This window comes from Chanos chanos, chromosome 4 (assembly GCF_902362185.1).
Source record: "Chanos chanos chromosome 4, fChaCha1.1, whole genome shotgun sequence".
Taxonomy (NCBI): domain Eukaryota; kingdom Metazoa; phylum Chordata; class Actinopteri; order Gonorynchiformes; family Chanidae; genus Chanos; species Chanos chanos.
Window position 1 is genome coordinate 25,438,963 of NC_044498.1, and position 12,992 is coordinate 25,451,954.

Below are 12,992 nucleotides of genomic sequence, written 5' to 3' on the forward strand. Positions count from 1 at the left end.
GTGAACAGTTTATTGGATAAATTGTGTGTGCTGTAGCCTGAATTGTTCTTTTAAAGGATATCAATGCATCTGTGAAAAAAAAATATATATATATATATATATAAATATATATACACACACACAGAGAGAGAGAGAGAGAGAGAAAGAGAGATACATATATATAATGAGAGTGTTACAGTACGTCTGTCTTTGTGAAGCCTATGGAATGCATCTTCTGGCCAGTATGACGTGTGTGTGCCAAATCTGCTTCTATGAGGGGAGCCCATAATTTAAATCGGGTGAATAACGTAATGGATAAAGAGAAAACTTGATTTAGAATCCGTCCTCACTGAATGCGGTGAACCATCCGGCTTAGACTCTTGGCACAGTATCGGTAGCATTCCATGTTACCATAGCAACAGCCCCCCCCCCCATTTCCCCCTGCACTCTCGCGCACATCTCTTACGCAACATCTTCCAGCATCCCTCGGAGTGTGCGACCTCCCCTCGCCACGGTATCATTCTGTCAACAGGATATCGCTCGAGACGGAAACTGAACGTAGAAAATGGCGCTCATCCCATCCCAGATTCTAAGAGTGGCAATTCTCTTATCTTATTTCTCAATCATCTGCAATTATAAGGCTATTGACATGCCCGCGCATCAAACTTACGGCGGTAGCTGGAAGTTTCTAACGTTCATAGATCTGGTAAGTGTCGCCATTCTCATATGATGTTTGATTTATGTCGGAATTCTATGGCCATTTCCGTGGTGCTGAATCTCCGTGTCTGGAGGCAGGCCTTGGGATGCTGAGTAAGACGTGTACCCGTATAAAACGGTGGCACCGAGACACGGCGTCTCTGTGCGCATTAACACAGAGCCTCTCACTTACAAACCATCTGAAGCTGTAAAACTGCATATTCTAAAAGGCAGTTAATTTCAGTTATATGTCTTCATATCATGAATAGAGAAACCCCAGGCCTTAAAAATACTGGAATTATTTATGTGTAAACTATTAAATAATCGGATGACGAAAATCTCGACAAAGTATTTTTTTCTGTCTGTCATCACATTACCCATATTTAAACACAGAGGCAGGTCACATCAAGGCCTGTTAGACCAGCATCATTTTAAGTATTAGCACGTGTTGTAGGCTACACTTCATCTCAACAAACGACATTCGTGAGTGATTCAGTGCAGGTTCTTAGGGGTTTGTCAGTTTGTCAGGTTCTGACTCAAGTTTTCCACATTAACGCTTCATTTTTCTTTTCCTTTTACAGCTGTTTAAATGGCTCTAGAGCAGAATGCAAAACAGCAGTGGTCTCATTTGTTTCATTGTTCAATACCATTTCTATTTTTGGGCTCTCTTGTACCATATTCTGACTTTAGACAGGGAGAATAGTTTTGATAGATGGTTCTTATGATACTAGTATAGCGAAGGCTATTATTTAAATTTGTTTTCTGAAGAATTTTAGCTTTAGATATATTTTAGATATAGCAATAAATAGATTGATTTGAAACTACTGACAATCAGTTTAAACCATGAGTAGTTGTGACATAACTAATTGACTACACTGACCTGTTAATTTATCCTCATATTTTTATGGTATTTTATCTTCCTTTTGTCCCCTAATCCGCATAATAATGGCTTGTAAGCTATTTTATTAACAGTTCCCATCATGCATTTCTGTGAATATAGTAACACTTGACCCTGTCTTTTTTTTGTTTGGTTTTTTTTAAAATCTTAGATCTTACTTTTCACCACTAGGTGTGTTGCTTTGTTGACACAGGCCTGTCACTTTACAAAGCTGGAGAAGACAAGCAAAAGACACGGTGACAGAAATAGGTTAATGTGATTCATTTTGTCATGAGAATTTATACATTTCTGCCTGAAAAAACTGGGTCATTCTAAATCAGAGATATTAATGGTTATAGTAAAATTAATACATAAATGCCTATTTCTGTTTTAACTGATTGTGGCAGAGGTCAGGGGCCCCTGTCAGTCATAGTTCAGTGTACGTTCAAGGCAGGCTGACAGTGAGTGGCTGTGTGTCCCCTCTGTCATTAGGACTGAAGGAGTAATTACAAAGACCTCACTACACTGGCGCTTAACTGTGATTTTGGCCACGTATGCTTTCACAAAGAGAGGTTCATGTATTATTGAATGCAAGGCCCAGATTTGGGTTTCCATTCTCCATAGTGAGACGCTGGAGGAAGTAAGGCTTTGAGCAAAGCACTCTGGGTAATGCAGATCACACGTGAGACTGATCATGTGTGTCCACTTCATTCAGTGGGTAGATCAGGGGCTCAGTATGGTTTAATTAGCTGAGCTACACAATTCCAAGAAGTGCGTTTATTGAGTGAATCACTTTTTTAGAAAGATCAGAGCTGACAGTGCAGTAAATGCAGCACAGTCAAAAAACAGCATGACTTTTCTTGTCTCTAAATCCCAAATAAGAGGTATGAAGCAATCATTCATGTACTGTTTATAAGTGCACAGCAAACTAAATGTGAAATAGTACTTAAACTAGATATGATATATAGCATGCTTGGCCTTCATTATTTAAACAGTGAACAGTGAACTTTTTTCTCTCTCTGTGGGCCTTGTGTATTTGTACACATATTTTTTGTATAAGTAAGACCTGAGGACTCTTGACTTAACCTGTTTATTGGGTTAGCTCTGTTCTTGGATTCAGACGCTGACTTGATTGCAAGAGTAATAATCCATGTGTTGAATGCTTATGTTAATGCTGTTGTCTTTAAGGGTTTTAGGGTTGTATGGAAAAGGAGAGAGAGAGATAGAGAGAGAGAGAGAGAGCAAAGGAAGAAGCTGTGTCACCATTCAATGCTAACATTACATCTTAGTGTGAAGTCTTTGTTCTGAGCAATTTGTATTTGAAAGAAGCAAGAGGCACATGTACAGTATTCAGTTTTGCCATCTCTAAAAGTAGAAGTCCAGTAAAATGTAAAGACGTTGGGTGGTAGGGAATGCAATACATGTAAGCTTGGCTTTGTTGAAACAGTGAGTCGAGCCTATAAAATGACCAATTTGTCATTAATATGCCTGTAAAACAAAGCATTCTGTCAGGAAGCACAAAGGATTTTCCAACCCCAAAGATAGTGACTGCCACTGATTACAAAAAACTCAACAGTAACCTAATAAGATCGAAAACCTCACTTTGTCCCAGCTCAGACTTCCGTAGAGAAGATTATGAAGGATTATTGTGGCATTTTGCCTGAAGTCAGCTGGTTTCAGTGAAATTGTGTTTCTTGAAAAATGGCATGTGTTCTGTCTGCGGCTGGGTGTCAAAGGTCATGAGACAGGCTTTGGTGTGTCATGTGTCTGTCAGGGTGACTCTTTGTCTTGCTATTCTTTGATGGCCATTAACAGTTAGGTGCTGTTTTAGTAGTGGGTATCGTCACGTGAGTAACGCCCTCCATCAACCACATTGCATTGTTATGTGATGCTGTGCAGCCTGTTATGTGAGAAGAAGGAGTGAATGGTTCTGCAGATGTAAGGGGAGGTCTTTTTGGAGACTATCAGTTAAGTGGACATTGCCAGTTGGGGAAGGAAATTTGGTATAAAATACCATAAATAATAGACAGAATGTATTGTTCCATGTTCTATGAAACAGGTTTTAATCTAGTCTGTTATTATGGCCTAAAAGAAAAAAGTGGGTCAGCCAGCATAACTAATGTGAGTTGTAGTGGTCAGTAAATAAGCTTCCACAGGTGGCTCCATGGCTTTCAAAAGAAGTCAGCAATGAGTGGCCACAGTGGAAATCATGGTGCTTTTCAGTAAAGCAGATGTGTTCAGTCTTACTGCTGTGGCATGAGACAATTATGATGATATGCCAAACTTTTCCTTCAAAGCAACTGAAACCACTGAATCAAAAACAAAGTGAGCTGTCACATTTTCTGGATGCAGCCACATACTCTACTATATAGTTACACATCAGATTGCTTGGGGAAAATATTGGGGAAATGGGGGGCAAAAGGCTTAATTCACCAAACTTGTCAACGGTGTTGGACGATATTTTAATCCTAAGCACAGTGGACTTGCATAAAGATTTAGTCAGACACCCGGGGGAGTCTGTTTCTTCCTCCTGTGTAACTAAAGCTGAAGAATCACACGCTGGAGTCAGAGTGTGCACTTGGTTGCTATGTTTGAAGAAATGTTCTCCACAAGTTATGTCAGGGGCACAGGTTGTGAACACTTGGTAAAGCCATGGCTGTGGAAGCACATGATAAGGGAGCCCAAGTCCTACAAAATGTGACAGGAACCAATAAACTGGCAGCCAGCTGAGGTACAGGCTAGCAAAAAGGGAGGTACAGCTGATGGGGAATGGGGTATGTTGTTCCGTGTCACACAGACAAGCAGTTGCAGACTGTCAAGTAAGCAGAACCAAGGGCACTTTGAGATGTTAAAATCTCACATCCCTCAACCAAGAGCGAAGTTCAGGACCACCCTGATTTTTTGCTTGCGGTAAAAGAGAAGCTCCCAGTCCACTGTTGATTACTGAGGAGATAAAACCCGATCCTGATCAGAGTCATTTAATAGTGAGAATCTGGCGATACCATGTCCCGATCTGATACTTGTATTTCCCTAATACAGTTGCACAGTGCACATTTCAAGTTCATTAAAGTTATTAAAACCAATTCAGTGTATATGCTTGACAACTGAATAGCAAATCCATTAAGAAAAAAATTGCCTATGGCCAAGCTGCTCTTTACATTTTTTTTAATTACTTTTTTTTATTTTACAAAATAACAAAGTAAACTTTCTTGTAAAGCTACAGTAGAGCACAGGCTGAATGTAGTGTTGAGAGGGTAAGGCGTACTGTGGGAGTTATACCAGAAAATATACCTTAGCGTCCGATTTTATTTAATCTTACAATAATTCAAGTGGTTAAATTGTCTAATTGTCAGTTACGTTGAAACTTTTTCTGAAAGCCTCTTTTTTGTATGCTATCGTTATCAATCCTTAGCGTTAGTTAAGCGACTGTATTGCTCTCTGTGGTCATTAGTTTAGGCTAACTCACATACATCACATACAGCTAAAGCATTAGGTGTTCAAATTTTGAAATCATGCCTTGGTTGTTGTTAATAGCCTTGAGGATTAATGTCGTTGGAGTATGCTGACCTAAAACAACGTTCAAATTTAAAAGTTAAACGAAAACCCGTTCGCCAATTTGCCAAATTTGAACGCACCTCTTAATTCGCTACCACATGGGCTGGTCGTCCAAAGCGATTAATTCAATTACCCTCTCGTTAATCTTTTTGGCCTTGTCACTGTCTCAAGGAAATTTCTCTCTCCTTTTAAAAGTATATCCTCCAATGTGTGTTGCTTCGGAGCAGCCTTTGCCTGTGTTACCTGAGTGAACTCACTGTATTTCACTGAGTGTTTATTTTTTAGGTGCTGTATCAAAGCGGTAGTAGCCTACTGAACCCAGCTCTGTGTTACTACCGCCTCGCAAAATGCTCGCATTGCAAACATTACAAGTGGCTGTTGGACTGCTTTTGTTTCCCAATTTAAAACATATCCACACTGCAGACATTTTAGCCACATCCTGCCACAAATTATGCTCTCTGTTTACCACACCTGTGTGACAGCTGACGTAAAACAAAGGATCGGGCTTAGGGTCAGGCTCAGTAAAGCCGATACCGATCTGTTAAAAAATGCCTTGATCGGCCCCGATACTGATCTTTGAGATCGGATTGGGACATCCCTAGTTTGAAGTGGACACATGGTCCTCCTGTGCTGTCGTTGTCCACAGGTCCTGCAGTTGAAGTTACAGCCATCCACTATAGGGCTAAAATCATTCACATGGTATGATTGCACTAGAATGACAACTGAATGAGTGGTCAGAGGGGCAGAGGGAGATATTCAAGACACCTGTAAAAGTCTCAGAAAACAACTACATCATGCTCTTGCAAAACATGCTGACATGCTCATATACAAACCAGTGTAACTGAAAAGAACTGAAGCACCCTTCAGTGTAGACTCATTTGTAAACCTTCATTTATGCAAGATCAGACCAATGTTGTGTGCTCTGCATTTCAAAGTTGAAAACGAAAAACTCAGTAGGTTGCAAATGAGAGGAGTAACTGAACCAGTTACCTATTCAGACTGGTCTCAGAGTTTATAAAACAAATGGTTTTTCAGACTTGGGCCTTGGCAGTATGAGAATCTTGCCAAGGGCAGGCCAGACGTTGTGAAAGTTCCAACAACTTCCTCTGCCTGTTGAATCTGCTTTGGAGAGCTCTTCTTTGTAGGGATAGTTTGGCAAACCACTCTGGCAGAAAAGTGAGAAACACCTGTTTATTGGTTTCAGAGAGAGGACAGGACTCAGTTGCTGTGACTTTCCTGTTATGTTTCATGCTGACTCCCTTCCCAAACATGGTTTTCAGTATCGGTCTTTGGCAGAGCAATCTTGGATTGATGGTCAGGCCAGCTACCTCAAGATTCTCAAAGACAAATGTCACATGCCGATATCCTCAGATTGCACTGTAAATGACAAGTCTTCAAGATGAAGAATCCAGTAACCCATGTAGTAACTGATCCCTCAGTCTTTGAAAAATGGATGAGCTTCATGTAAAGCAAAAGGCATGACCAAGAAGTGCTACATGTCCTTTGGGAATACTGGAATGCTTATAGCCCACCCAGTCTGGTGATCTTATTGATGATCATGCCTTTGGACTGATCAGTTGTGCTCAAAAACTTGCCCAACTCCATTGTCCAACTTTTCAATGAACTTTTCAGCATGATGCAACACAGAAAGGCAGTAAATTCATTGGACTGCATTCGCTCTGAGTGTGCCTGGCCATGGTTGGCAGTTTCATACATAGCGAGACCTAGTTTTTGATCAACCAAAAATGATACTAGCTGCTTCATCAGCAATTTGCATGTCTCTGTTGGTAGGATGATAAGGCCTTTTTGGCCTGATTCAAAAGCCTATTCTCTGGCTTGCCTCTGCTCTGCTTCCGCCATGCGGAGTACCTTTGTGCTTTGAGGAAGCATAGTCAACAAAGCTGGCACCATGTATATCTCCAAAAAGTTACACCTGGAATAAATTTTACAATTCTCCCAACCTGCTATTCTATCTATCTAACTTGACATCTACATGTTAAAAATGTATATGTAGACACTCTAACCAGATCTCTCTGCTCAACCTCCTCTGGGCAGCTGGTGGTCCCCTCACTTCAGGAACCTGGCAGCCCTTCCACTCGGCCACGTCTTCTTTCTGCCCTCTTTCTGCAGTGGTGGAATGACCTTCCTCACCCAACCAGAACTGCACAATCACTCACCATCTTCCACAGGAGACTGAAAACCCACCTTTTCAGAATCCACCTGTCCCCCAATGTGTAACCTCTCTTTTATGTTATGTTATACATTTTATGGTATAAAATGTAAAAAAAAAAAAAAAAAAAAAAAAAATCTCTGTTCTAACCTTGTCTCTATGCTGCACGATATACAGGAGCATGGTACTGAAAATAACTAATTTGAATTCCTGCTGCGATCTTTTGCTTATGAGGTAGTTAAACTTCATTGACACACTATTTGTAAGTCACTTTGGTTTAAAATCATCTGCAAAATGCCAAATTGTAATTGTAATTGTAAAACCTGTATGCCACTAGACATTGAGTGGACCTTGTATATCATTCATTCTGTATATGTCTGATCTTGTGTCAATCTCATACAGTTTTATGATACAGCCCATTCATTCTGTGACCCCAAACTCCATGGGACCTTAAAGGTCTCAGCTCCCTTACTGTTGATCTCCTCATCTCAGAGACTTGAGGCCAAGCCTCCTCTCATCAGAGAAGCTCAGGATCCCGTCTTCAACCAGAGTGTAACCATTAGCGAACAGCGCTTGGCAGAGCAGCCAAATTAACTACATCGATAATCATGTTCTGGCACTGGTTAGAATAAATCTACATCGACTTTAGACTATTTAGTCATTTTCTTCATATTGGAGACTTTGGCTGTTCCTTCAATCATTCTGTCTTTAACAGTATGGTTTGTAGTTAGGGTTAGCTTACACTTTGAATAATCAGCAACCTAACAATCTCTGTATTTGCCTTTATTTATTGTGATTGTCTATATTGTTTAAATACTTGTGATCACAGCCATATGTTCTTTGTCTATTTATTAATATCAAATTTATTATCTTTTGCCTACAACTGCTTGACATTGCTTGATATTTAAACTTTTCTTTGAAGATTCCATAAAGTCTTTCATATCTTATTTATTCCTAAATTTAACTTGCATTTAAATATACTTATTTAACTTATATTGTCTCTGAACACGACAGGACTTGCCTAAACCTGACCTACGCATTGAAATTGCTGCCAAGAGTGCATGAAAATAAATAAAGGCTGTATCAGATTGATGAGGCTGTTGGAATCTAGGATTATTGTCAAGGTTAAGTACTTCTCAAGACAAGGAAAATGGCTACCTAGCTTAAGGATCACCGCAGCAAGTCCATTCATGTACAGACTGGAAGTTGCTGGTCATGTCCAGAGACAGTGTGTGGATCAGTTGTAGCTGAGGTAGGAGCTGGATGGGAGATGGACCCAGGAAGTTGATGGCCAAGGTCTTGGGATTAGTGGGATGGTGATGGAACCCTCCCTAGTTTGTCTCCTGCAGTGGTGGAAGAGATTCATTACTGCTCCTCCACTGACTGGAAGCTTGCAGAAAATTAGATTTGTAGTTAGTGTAAGTGGATCTTCTGGGCAGAAAAATCTGTGCTAAAAAAACAACAGATTGGTGCTTTCTATCCACATACAACATTGTTTCCTTATGTCATTATACAAATGTTTTCCATGTGTGTTTTACACAACTACGTTAATGTAGCAATGTTTGTCATGCGCTCAAGTGGTTGTACAAAGTTACATGGACAAGTCAGTCCAAAGTGATCACCAATTAGATGGTTGAAGTCTGACTAATACATCAGTAAGGTCACTGTGAATCCCAGCAGAGCTCCTTTTGACCAAGGCTGCCAGTGACCCAAGTATCAGCTGGAATATCTCAGTCTCTCTGTGTACAGTCTGAAATATTCACATCATGTGGCATTTCTGTCACTTCCATGCAGCTTACAGCCATGCACTTAATTTATGGTCATGGGTAAGGATGCTTGAAGAGATGACATTTCAGTTTCACCACAATGACATGCTCAACAGAGGCTCTGAAGGTAGCCTCAGCATATGGTTGTGTTGATCTGGAAAAGTTTGGGTTTGTGTTTGCTTATGTGACACCATGGTTGAAACTCACTGGACATGTGCAATGCAAATAAAAGTAAACTGGGTTGAACTGAATTGGACTGATGGGTTAGCCAGTCTTAAGCAGGATACATTGGGCCATAAGCTGATGCTTTCAAACATCCTCTTTTTCTCCACTCCAGGTCATCCAGACAGTATTCTTTGGTGTGTGTGTGCTAACAGACCTATCCAGCCTCCTGACCAAGGGCAGTGCCAATCAGGAGCAGGAGAGACAACTGAGGAAGCTGATCAGCCTACGGGATTGGATGATGGCTGTGCTTGCTTTTCCTGTTGGAGTGGTAAGCTCTGCCAACAAGTCTATAAACCCACCCACTTCACTAATTGATCACAGTTATTGTAAGACCTCTTTTCAACCCTGATCTGTCCCACACCTGATATGATCCACAAACATAATTGTTGTACTTCTTTAACAAACGTGTAAGCATAGCTGCGTCTGATGTCACTGATGAAAGTGCTCAATAGTAAAAGTAATTAATGAGGGGTTAAAGTGTGAAAATAGCAATTTCTGCTCCTCTTTCACCTTTAATGTACGCTGTGTTAGGGTTGTAGTGGACACATCAGCAGCAAAAGTGTTGAAATTAAGGTTATTTTCTTTTTTATTGTAGAGGAGAGAAGCAAAACTGCAAAGCTCTTCATGACGGGAATGAATTATGATTTGGTCCTAGGAAGTCGTGCAACGTGAATGAGCCACAGACTGTCATCCATCCAGTGTAGTTATTAATGTGGAGAAAAGACAAAGGCCTCACGTGAATTCAGCGCATTTTTAGGAGCCACATTTTCCTTTCCCTTCCTTCCGTGTTCATCATTAATGTTAAGACGCTTGAAACCAAAGATCAACAAGCAAAACAGAGATGACCATTCAAAACACATTTCAGGCAATTATTCGGCTCATGGAAAAACAAGTAATGCTGTAGAACACATGTTGGATGATGCACGCTGGGAAACTCTAGCAAGCTGAGAGCACAACAGTTATTCGTACCATTCAGTCCCCGCCCTTACATAACTTAATTAGTTATTTTAGTGTAGTTCAATAATTTTGGGGTAAAAAATGTTGAGAAGTTTTTGAACAGATATAGAAAGACAGTTGTCTTCTCTGGTTTGATAAGTATCAAAAGCTTGAGATGAAGTGCCAAGGTATAGCAGGGAGGAATACCCGTCATGACAACACATAGCTGTTATTCTTACAGTGCTTGCTGCTGCACATGCTGCTTCATAAAAGTGCTTTGCATAAGGTGACTAGGGACACCGAAATGCATTGTCTTAAACACAGAGACGATTTGCTTTGCAAAAGAGACGTCATCTATCTGTGCAGGGTGTCATGTCATGGGTCTGAACCGACAGAGGACGCAGAAACGCTCCCTTGGGGAAAAGAGGGAAACACTGTGTGTTTTTGTTGCCCTTATTCATCCGTGATGGCCATCAGATAATTGTGTGGAAAATATTTAAATTGTGCCTGCAAATGTCTGGCATTACTTCTGGGTGCTGCAGTATGCTGGGGTTGCAGATGTGGGGATATTGGTACTGATCTTAGATGTCACAGGACAGAAGGCTTGAGCCAAGCGATTATGTTTATCAGGCAATGTATTGGCATTTCGAGCAAAATATGGTGCAGAGAAAGACTTATAACCTACCAAGGCTTGGTAATACACATTATTGTAATGGTAAAATGAATGCAGCTTCATCCAGAGGGTACTTTAAGTGATGATTACTCAACATGATTGTGGCTGGAGGATAGCCTGCTCTTTTACCATCTGATGCCAATCATGATGCAATCACCATCATCATCATCATCAGAAAGTATATGATGTGCTGTTTGGCATCGACCCATTGTCTGGGAGCTGGCTGTAGGGCTTGCCTTACCATCAGCACAACAGGCATCATTAGCAGTTCAGCCAATGCCGGGAATTGAGCCCACAGCAAACAGGCTGACGCATAACACGCAACTTGTCTCCGTTCCCATCAGTGTGCAGGTTTTCCGTGCAAGTCAGGTGTAATATTGGCCCTCAGCATAACATACATCAACCTGAATTCATCAACCTAACATGAATTCAGTCATTAAGAATAGGAAAAGGTCATTCTAATATGGCTAGCTGAGAGGGAAACCCACAGAGCTCTGTTTGGGTTTTTCCTGCAGGTTTGGGGGATGTGAGTGAGAACAGAGAGGTGTATGACTTGAAGAGTATTCGAACACCTATCTGTTAGTCAACTTGTCTCCTTCACACTCTCAACCCAGGAATGATAGTGCACAAGTGGTCTGCCTTCAGAATACTTGGATCAGAGGGTCCCATCCTAGCCAGTTTATTTTTCTGGCCTTAGTGAAAACTGGGATAGTACTTGGTAATCCCAGACTCTGCCAGTCCAGATTGGAAACTGTAACGTCCTAAAATGAAGGCTGTTAATGTGAATGGTTTGGTAGTGGTTAAGACTGTCTGGATCAGTGGGATTTCAGATCTAAGCTGGAATCCCTCTCACCTAAGCCTCCCCTCAGAGCTAGGCAATGACCTCACAAAACCCATCTTCAGAACCTTCACTGTACTACATTGTAACATGCTTGTTTTTGCTGAGTGTTTGATCCCCTTTCTCATAAGCTTACTACTGTCCATCTTACAGGAGGCATATGTAGCTCTTTTCCTCCCAGGAAAATGTGGGGTGAGAGTGGGGCAGAGCAGTGAACTCATAGGGATTAATTATGGTATGCTGATACGAAAACCATGAGCACCAGTGCTGTCAGATGCCTCCGCTCATGGCTGATTTCTTCACTCATCACACTTTCGAGTCCTACACTAATCCTTTTGATGAAGTGGTAGAGAGAGAGAGCGAGACAGAGAGATGTCAGGAAGTCAGTGTTTGACGTCTTGGCATACTGAGACTCTCCTGTGGGGCAATAGTAGGTGGTCTGCCTGTTTCTAACATTGCAGGCCACCTCAGTAAAAGGGCAGGTTCACCTTCAAATTGAGGTGAAGATGAAAGTGCCTCATAGCAGCTGATCCAGGACCTGTGCTTCTGCTTTTAGCACACTACAAGGGGTACAAATGCTATGTCCACATTAAGACAATAAGTTTTCATGAAGTCTAATAACCTCCAACAACCTTTCATTAATTTGGTATCTTTGGCTATTCTCTGGTTTAGATGGACACAGTGATTTTTTAAGTTTTTTGTTTTGTTTTGCTTTTTTTCAGTTTGTGGTGACCATGTTTTGGGCTCTGTACCTTTACGACAGAGATCTGGTGTATCCAAGACTCCTGGACAACTTCATACCACAGTGGCTGAATCATGGAATGGTGAGGTTGGAGTTTTAATTCTGGAAGTACTTAAGCAGAACTGACGATGATTTAGACCTCATAGACTGTTTTGTTTTGTCTTACAACTTCTAATTACCCCATGGCTCAGAGACATTTATGAAAACACCATCAAAGTCACAGCTTAATGTACAGATTGCAGACTTTCCTTTTGTTTACTCACATTAAAAACCACAGATAATATCACCAAAGATTTATATTTCATATAAATGACAGTTGATGTTTTACAGGTGTGAAGGTGAAGAGTAATGCATCCCTTTTATGTCAAAGACAAAAGCCAAAAGAACAGACTGTTCCTGATTAATCTCTCATGTAATAAATGACATCAGATGTTAAAAGAATTGAAAAGAAGTTAAGGCAATGACTGATTTCAATCACAGAAATGTTCCTCAGGCTGGAACAAATAAGTGTTCGTGTTAAAGATTTGTCTGACAG

The 12,992-nt window shown here is 40.8% G+C and overlaps 1 protein-coding gene across 1 annotated transcript in view; it reads left to right on the top strand.

The window, feature by feature from the left end:
* The first annotated feature begins 544 nt into the window (after positions 1 to 544).
* Positions 545 to 12,992, top strand: part of aig1 (androgen-induced 1 (H. sapiens)) — a 32,359-nt gene continuing 19,911 nt past the window's right edge. Inside the window, exons 1-3 of the mRNA XM_030771972.1 lie at positions 545 to 685; positions 9,381 to 9,536; positions 12,438 to 12,539. Coding sequence (XP_030627832.1) covers positions 545 to 685; positions 9,381 to 9,536; positions 12,438 to 12,539 — 399 coding nt within the window. The remainder of the gene's footprint in view (positions 686 to 9,380; positions 9,537 to 12,437; positions 12,540 to 12,992) is intronic.